The 7,546-nt window shown below is 38.4% G+C and overlaps 1 protein-coding gene across 1 annotated transcript; it reads right to left on the bottom strand.

Annotated features, from left to right (window-relative positions):
- Positions 1-1,319: 1,319 nt before the first annotated feature.
- Positions 1,320-7,455, bottom strand: LOC125269314 (sodium/potassium-transporting ATPase subunit alpha-1-like). The gene is made up of 21 exons (XM_048192218.1): positions 7,323-7,455; positions 6,590-6,649; positions 6,068-6,271; positions 5,728-5,841; positions 5,510-5,644; positions 5,300-5,417; positions 4,950-5,218; positions 4,554-4,862; positions 4,290-4,424; positions 4,018-4,210; positions 3,721-3,896; positions 3,501-3,637; positions 3,244-3,394; positions 2,983-3,151; positions 2,743-2,897; positions 2,535-2,658; positions 2,306-2,451; positions 2,070-2,200; positions 1,801-1,902; positions 1,602-1,693; positions 1,320-1,451 (listed from the first exon to the last, which is right to left on the bottom strand). Exons 1-21 carry the CDS (start codon positions 7,350-7,352, stop codon positions 1,423-1,425), a joined length of 2,979 nt encoding a protein of 992 aa, XP_048048175.1. The 5' UTR covers positions 7,353-7,455; the 3' UTR covers positions 1,320-1,422.
- Between the last annotated feature and the right edge of the window lie 91 nt (positions 7,456-7,546).

Raw genomic sequence — 7,546 nt, 5'->3', positions numbered from 1 at the left:
GTGTTTGACAGACCGCACTGAAAGCCATCTTATGCCTAAAACACACATCTAAAACCTACCTGAAACACTCAAAACCTACCATTACGCTTAAAAACCATTTCAATCGGAAACACATACAACAAATAGGAGTTTCCAGGGCGACACGGAGATGAGGAGTCATCAGATATACATATTTAATGTCGGGATGAACCTATGGGATGAACGAACGACTCAGATCGTGAGGTGAGGTAAACTGACAGACCCAGTAAAGCAATGAATTAATCGTTTCTTTTCTCGTAATTTGGCCTTGCGGTTTTTTTTCTTATTCTAAATGTGATAAACGTTGATGTGTTGGGGAATTTGGCTATTATCATATAAGATTTAATGATATTCTGCTGAAATGAACGAAATGATTCGTTCGTTTTGATGAACGAGATTCAGAGATCCGAGTCAGTAAAATGATCCGAACTTCCCATCACGGGCGTGGCTTCTGACGTGGGCGGGGTTGGACGTCCACCACAGGCTGCAGGAGAAAGGACACTTCAGTCACACACTCTGCATCGATAGGTAAGACTCTTCTACCTCACTCAGTGTTGACTTTTGTGGTCCGTTTCAGTGTGTTACTCTTATGAAGTCATGTTCCATTAACTTTTGCTGAGGAAACTTTGCGAACTTGACATTTAGCTCACGTCACATTTATTTAAATGAAGGTGTTCCTAGAAGTCCCCGTGCGTCATTTAACCTTTAATTTTTTATATAATAAGTGCTTATTTTAGAAATTTCTTAGCAGATTGAGGTCTGACTCTGTGTATTTGATGCTGTACAATAAATCGTGAAAGTTTCAAGTAATGTTAACCACAGATCTTATTACTTACATACACATGAATCCAAACCAGCTATTCAGAAATCCCACATGAACTCGTGTCTTTCTTACTCACAAAAAGTAATGAAAATAATAAAAAGCAAACAGTAATATTTAAGAGAAATGCAAAGCATTATATGTTAAAAGTCAACTGAAAAGTACTTGATATGAATGAATAAATGTTAACCAATATTGCAAATTGTAAATAAACGTGTAATTGTGATCACCATTCCTCCTTGTTGTCATCTAATAGTATTAAAAGTATTAAGTATAGAAAATGCATATTTAAAATATTGCTGTCATCTGTCTTGGTGTTCATTCAAGGGTTTGTTGAAACATATTCTTATGATGTCAGAGTGTAGATCATATCATACTATGCAGCTAAATGCAACTACGTGTACTTTTGTTAATTGGATCCTTGTTTTAAATGTCTAGTTTCATATATAAAAAAAGTTAGAGACACAAAAACAAAATCAGCTCATTTAATCTGACACATTTATTAACTTAAACTGACATTCATTTTGATATTTTCAAAATGATACGTCTCTTTGCACATGTTCCCGACAGAAAGTCTTCTTCTTTTAGTAGTATGTTTCTTGTTCCACCCAGCCTGAAACAAAACAGCACAAATATTAGTTCATTCTTTATCCCTGAAAGGAATAAAATTCAACAAACTACTGTATTTGTAAACGGAAGTAATCTATGTAATTTAAAATTAAACGTCCTGCTAGGGTGTAGCCTATAATAAAAGTGCATTTACCTCCTGGGCTCTGTCTAAGGAGGTATTTTCTAACTTCATCATAGATGAAAATGAGCAGGGAATATGGGAAGGCACAGAACCACCACATTGGCCTAAATGACAGAACAAAAACAAGATTAATTAACAAAAAAATAAATGCTTTGGCAATGTATGGCCTTTTCAAGGTCATGTAAAATGTTTCATTAAATCTTTCACGTACTTCATTGGATACATCCTGACAGCAACATCCATGCCTGGGCAGTAGGACAGGAACGCTGCCAGAGCAGTTTCCTCAAACAGACCAAAGATGAGGACTTTGTTTCTATGAAAGAAAAAAAATAATAATTATGGTAAATATAATTTGGCCAAACTGGGCTTTTAGAGGTGCAATGAGCAACCATAAGCTGGAACTGAACAAACAATTCAGTCTGATTGATATCAGGCCAATATTTCATGGCTTGTTTGACGCCGGGCCCATTTTGTACATACTTCATTCCCTGCTGTAGGATGGAAAGCCTTCTGGTCTTGCAGATGAGCAAGTCAGTCCACTGCACAATCACAATACTGGTAAAGAAGGCTGTGTGGCATGTGTACTCCACAATCTTTCTGCGCTCATAGGTCTACATCAGACAAGTAAAAACACAGGAGCGTTATTTAAAAGATTGATATTTCTATAGAAATGTTGGTTTCACGTGTGTCAGGTTTGGTAGAGCTGTGACACCTACCCATTGTTGGCCATAGCTGTCTTCCAGGTCATTGAGAAATCTGTCTTCCCAGCCCAATCGAATTCCTACCAGATCCCAGGGCAAGAATCCATTCTCAGCAAGAATTACGAAGTAGGTGAAGAACCCACCAACTGCTTGCATCATGCCTAAACATTATGTGTGAAGACGTCTAAGAAACAACCAGCAATAAACACCAATAATGCTCAGTACAGAACAGACATGTTCTTACCAATTTGACCATAGCTCATACTGATTAACCTCTCATTCACTAGCCTATCTGTTTCAGCATTTCTGGGTTGTCGCTTCATGATGTCGCTTTCAGCAGTTTCGTAGGCCAGTGAGATAGCAGGAACCTGTGGTGATAAATAGATTAAAATGAAAACATTCATTTTATAGTTAACTTCATTTAGATAGCTAAATTGACATCTTATCCCTACCATGTCAGTGCCCAGGTCAATGCAGAGAATGGTGACGGTGCCCAAAGGTAGAGGAATACCAACAAGGACAAAAAAGAGGAAGGGTGACATCTCAGGGATCTTACTAGTCAATGTGTAGGCAATAGACTTCTTCAAGTTGTCGAAGATTAGACGGCCTGAAGTGGAACACAGGTTAGAGAAATAAGTCAAAGTTACCTTGATAATTCTTCAGTCAATTAAGTTCCCAATAACATGTCATACCTTCTTCTACTCCAGTGACAATTGAGGCAAAGTTGTCGTCCAGAAGGATCATGTCAGCAGCCTGTTTGGATACATCAGATCCAGCAATACCCATAGCTACACCAATGTCAGCCTTCTTCAGAGCAGGAGAATCATTGACACCATCACCGGTTACGGCTACAATGGCACCCTGATGAGAGGAAAAAATGCATTAAAATAGTTCCTGCTGGGTGAAATCATCTAGTGTCAACTAGGATTGGAGAGATAAATCTCTGACAGTACCTGTCGCTGACAACCTTCCACAATGATCAGCTTTTGTTGTGGAGAAGTTCTGGCAAACACAATTTCTGTATGATGTTGGAGGATCTCATCCAGCTGTTCTGAAGTCATATTCTTCAATTCTCCACCATGGATCACACAGGCCTTAGCATCTCTAAAAGGTACACTTTGCATTAGCAGACATCTAAAGCAAATTCAAAACTTTTGTTTGCTGAATTTTGGAATAAATTTGTTGTAAAGGGCTGAAGTAACAAGTTTACCTTGGATTTACCTCCCCGATAGGGATTTTCAGCCGAGCTGCAATGTCTTCCACAGTCTCATTGCCTTCAGAGATGATGCCGACACCTTTTGCAATAGCTTTAGCTGTAATTGGATGGTCACCAGTAACCATGATAACCTGTAATAGAAGATACAGAATTGTCATCAAATGTAATATATTCACAGCATATTCAAACTGTGTATCTCAAATGAGGACATCACCTTTATTCCAGCACTCCGACATTTGACCACAGCATCTGGTACAGCAGCACGAGGAGGATCGATCATGGACATGAGGCCAACAAAACACAGGTTCTCAGTTGGGAAGTTTACATTTTCAATATCGAATTCAAAACCTTCAGGAAACTGGTCATCAGGGAGGGAAAAGTGGCAGAAGCCTGTGAAAGAAAACACAGAATTATTGAAATGTACTGTAATTTACTATTCCGTGTGTTCATATTCTTCAGCATTCATAACTTTAGTGATTTTTTACTTGTGAATTTCATAAGGTGGCTTTACCCAGCACTCTTTCTCCAAGACCTCCGAGTTCTAAATAAGCATTTTGGAAGGAATCTTTCATTTCATCGTCCAAAGGCTGCTCTTTTCCTTCAATCAAAATGGAGGAGCATCGATCCAAGATCCTCTCAGGCGCTCCCTTCATCACTAGCAGGTGCTTAGACTCTGAGGAATTGGGATTCTTGTGGATTGAGAGCTAGAAAAGGCAAAAGTACTGTTAGGATGACCAGAAAAATCTAAAGCAGAATCTCCAAAGAATACGTCAACAAAAATACCTGATATTTGTTTGTGGAGTTGAAAGGGATTTCAGCAATCTTTGTGTACTTCTCTCTCATTTCAGTGACTGAACCACAGCACAGCTCAATAGATTTCAACAGAGCAGACTCTGAAGCATCACCAGCTGTTTCTCGCTACAAAACATATTATATTGTTATGAAAAAGCTGCCACTCTAAATAAAAAATGCATATTCATTGCTGAAACTCTTAAAGTTGCAAGCCTATAAATGCAAATCCAAAATATAGATATTAACCTAGCACACCTTAAGGACCGGAAGATGGCTCTGATTTGCTTGGAAGACGGCACGATTGCACAAGCCAGCAACACGTGCAAGAGCAGACCAAGTAGCAGAGCTCTTGTCAAATGAGGTTCCAGTCTGGTTCTCTGTGGTGTCTGCTATATGAATATGGTTGTCAAACCACATGTGAGCGACGGTCATTCGGTTCTGGGTCAAAGTTCCAGTCTTGTCAGAGCAGATGGTGGTGGTTGAGCCAAGAGTCTCCACGGCTTCTAGATTCTTCACCAGGCAGTTCTTCTTTGCCATACGCTTGGCAGTCAGAGTTAGACACACCTACATGAGTAAACACACATGAAGTAATCATTGGAATTTTGAAATGTGTGTGAAATGTTATGTGAACATAATATCTCTCCAACTTACAGTTACAGTGGCAGGGAGACCTTCAGGCACATTAGCGACAATGATTCCAATCAGGAAAATGACCCCTTCCAACCAATTGTAGCCAAGGATCAGGGAGAGGATTAAGAAGGTCACGCCCAGGAAGACAGCTACACCAGTGATGATGTGGATGAAGTGCTCAATCTCTTTAGCAATTGGTGTCTGTCCACCTTCAAGGCTGGAGGCAAGACTGGCGATACGACCCATGACGGTACGGTCACCGGTGTTGATGACAATCCCTCTGGCAGTACCTATTGCATAATGTCATGTTTAAGCATCATTTAGTCATGCGTTTTGTCCACAGCTGTTGTAAAGGTATTTTAATTCCATACCTTCAACACAGTTGGTAGAAAAAAATGCAATGTTTCTTGTCTCCAAGGGGTTTTCACTAGAAAAGTCAGGAGTACGACTCTGGGGCTCAGATTCACCAGTGAGGGAAGAGTTGTCCACCTGGAAAGGAAAGCAAGAAGGGATGTTTCATGAAAACTCATTTACTGCTGTAAACATATTATTTTTATGCTATGAAATTCTTTAGTTCTTACCTTGCATCCTTGTGCAGAGATGACACGGATATCAGCTGGAATTCGGTCTCCACTTTTGACCTCCACAAGATCACCAATAACTACCTCCTCAGCATTGATGATATTTTTCTCTCCATCACGCACAACCAGGGCTTGCTACGTGGCAATAGATTAACATAACTATCCTTTGTACCTCGTGAAAGCTATTTTTGAAGTGAAATTCATTTACATTCTCATACCTGAGGAACGAGGTTCTTAAAAGAATCCATGATCCTAGAGCTCTTATGCTCTTGATAGTATGAAAAGCATCCATTGATTGTGACAACAAAAGCAAGCACAAGTCCCAGATACAACTGCAAAAAATAATGTAAAAAGTCATTAACCATATTCTTTTATCCTAAGTTTACAGCTCACTTATTAGGAGGACAATCCCCCTGGAGAAACCTCATGTTAAGTACCTTGCTTAATAGCATGGTGGCTATCAGCTCAGATCTTTAATCGAAATTATGCTACAAAATTTATCGACATATGAACAATTAATGCCAATGTAAAAATGTAGGCAAAACATTTTTTTCATACATTGTCATTTGCCGGTTCTTCAGAAGATGCAGCCTGGATTGAATATGCAAAGAAGCAAAGAAAGGCACCAATCCACAGCAGAGTTTGAAAACCACCAAAGAGCTGTCTGCAGAACTTGACCCATTCTGGAGTCGTAACAGGTGGAGTCAAGGAATTTGGTCCATCACGGGCTAAGATTTCCTTTGCTCGGTAAATGGACAAACCCTGCACACAAGTTATGAAAATGGAGTAATTAAAGGCATGTATAAAACAGATGCTTATAAATAATAATATTGCATGCAGGTGGCTAACATCCATTACTTTTTGTATCAAAAACTGAAAAGTTGTAGCCTTGAAAGTAACTGAGATGAATGAAATTACCAAAAAGTATTAGGTAAGTTATCAGTTCTTCTTTTTAACTAAAGGTAAGTAATTATCCACAAAATGTAATAATTTCACACAAATTATTCAAAATAGAAAATATATGAATATTTATGGAATGCATTGTTAATATTTTACCCCAAAAGTGTCCCTTATGCTTACCTTGGTCAGATCAGTGCCGTATTTTCGAGTAAGCTCTTCAAATGTCAACTTGTGGTCTTCCTGCAGAAGAATAAAGACATTTGAAATCTCAGTACCTCACTTTCAGACTACACTTAATGGTAAAAGCATGAGTGTTTTTGATAACTCTAAGGTATGGTATTCCCTTTCTGTGTAGATGTCTTTGTCTTTGAAACTTAAAGGGATAGTTCACCAAAAAATGAAAATTCTGTCATTTACTCGCCCTCAAGTTGTTCCAAACATGTATGAATTTCTTTCTTCTACTGAACACAAAAGAAGATATTTTGAACTGTTCGGTTACATTCTTCAAAATATCTTCTTTTGTGTTTAGCAGAAGAAAGAAATTCACACAGGTTTGGAACAACTTGAGTGAGTAAATGAGAAAATTTTAATTTGGGGTGAACTATCCCTATAATGTTGTAAATTCATTTGCCACTGCATAACCTAAAACCGCAGGATCCGTGGACTTTAAAATATCACATGTTGGTATATAGCCCCTATTATTTGGATAACTGCATCTTTATCGTCGCATACATTGTTTTACAATTTTACAATTTTCTCAGTTTTTTCCATGTGATTGAATCGACTACTTCTGCAAAGTGTTATTTCTGGAAAACATCCTGTAATAGTGCGCATTGCGAGCAAAGAAAGGTAAAAGTGCATAATGAGTGTGATAGTAATGGTCTTAGTTCTGTTGTGTGTGTGTATTTCATACCAGTTCCACTTCTTTCTTAAGTTCCTCCATGTCCTTTTTATTCTTTTTCCCCCTTTTTGGCTTTTTGACTCCATCTTCTGAAGTTGCTGCCAATTTGTAGTTATCATTCCCCGTCTGTCAGGCATAAAACAATATATATATATATATTACACATATTACCAACATCTTACCAGATCCCATCAAAAAATCTACTTGAATAATTGAAAATCTTGCAGATTGGGATA

This window comes from Megalobrama amblycephala, linkage group LG5 (assembly GCF_018812025.1).
Source record: "Megalobrama amblycephala isolate DHTTF-2021 linkage group LG5, ASM1881202v1, whole genome shotgun sequence".
NCBI lineage: Eukaryota > Metazoa > Chordata > Actinopteri > Cypriniformes > Xenocyprididae > Megalobrama > Megalobrama amblycephala.
This window is presented reverse-complemented; position numbering and strand designations above follow the sequence as displayed.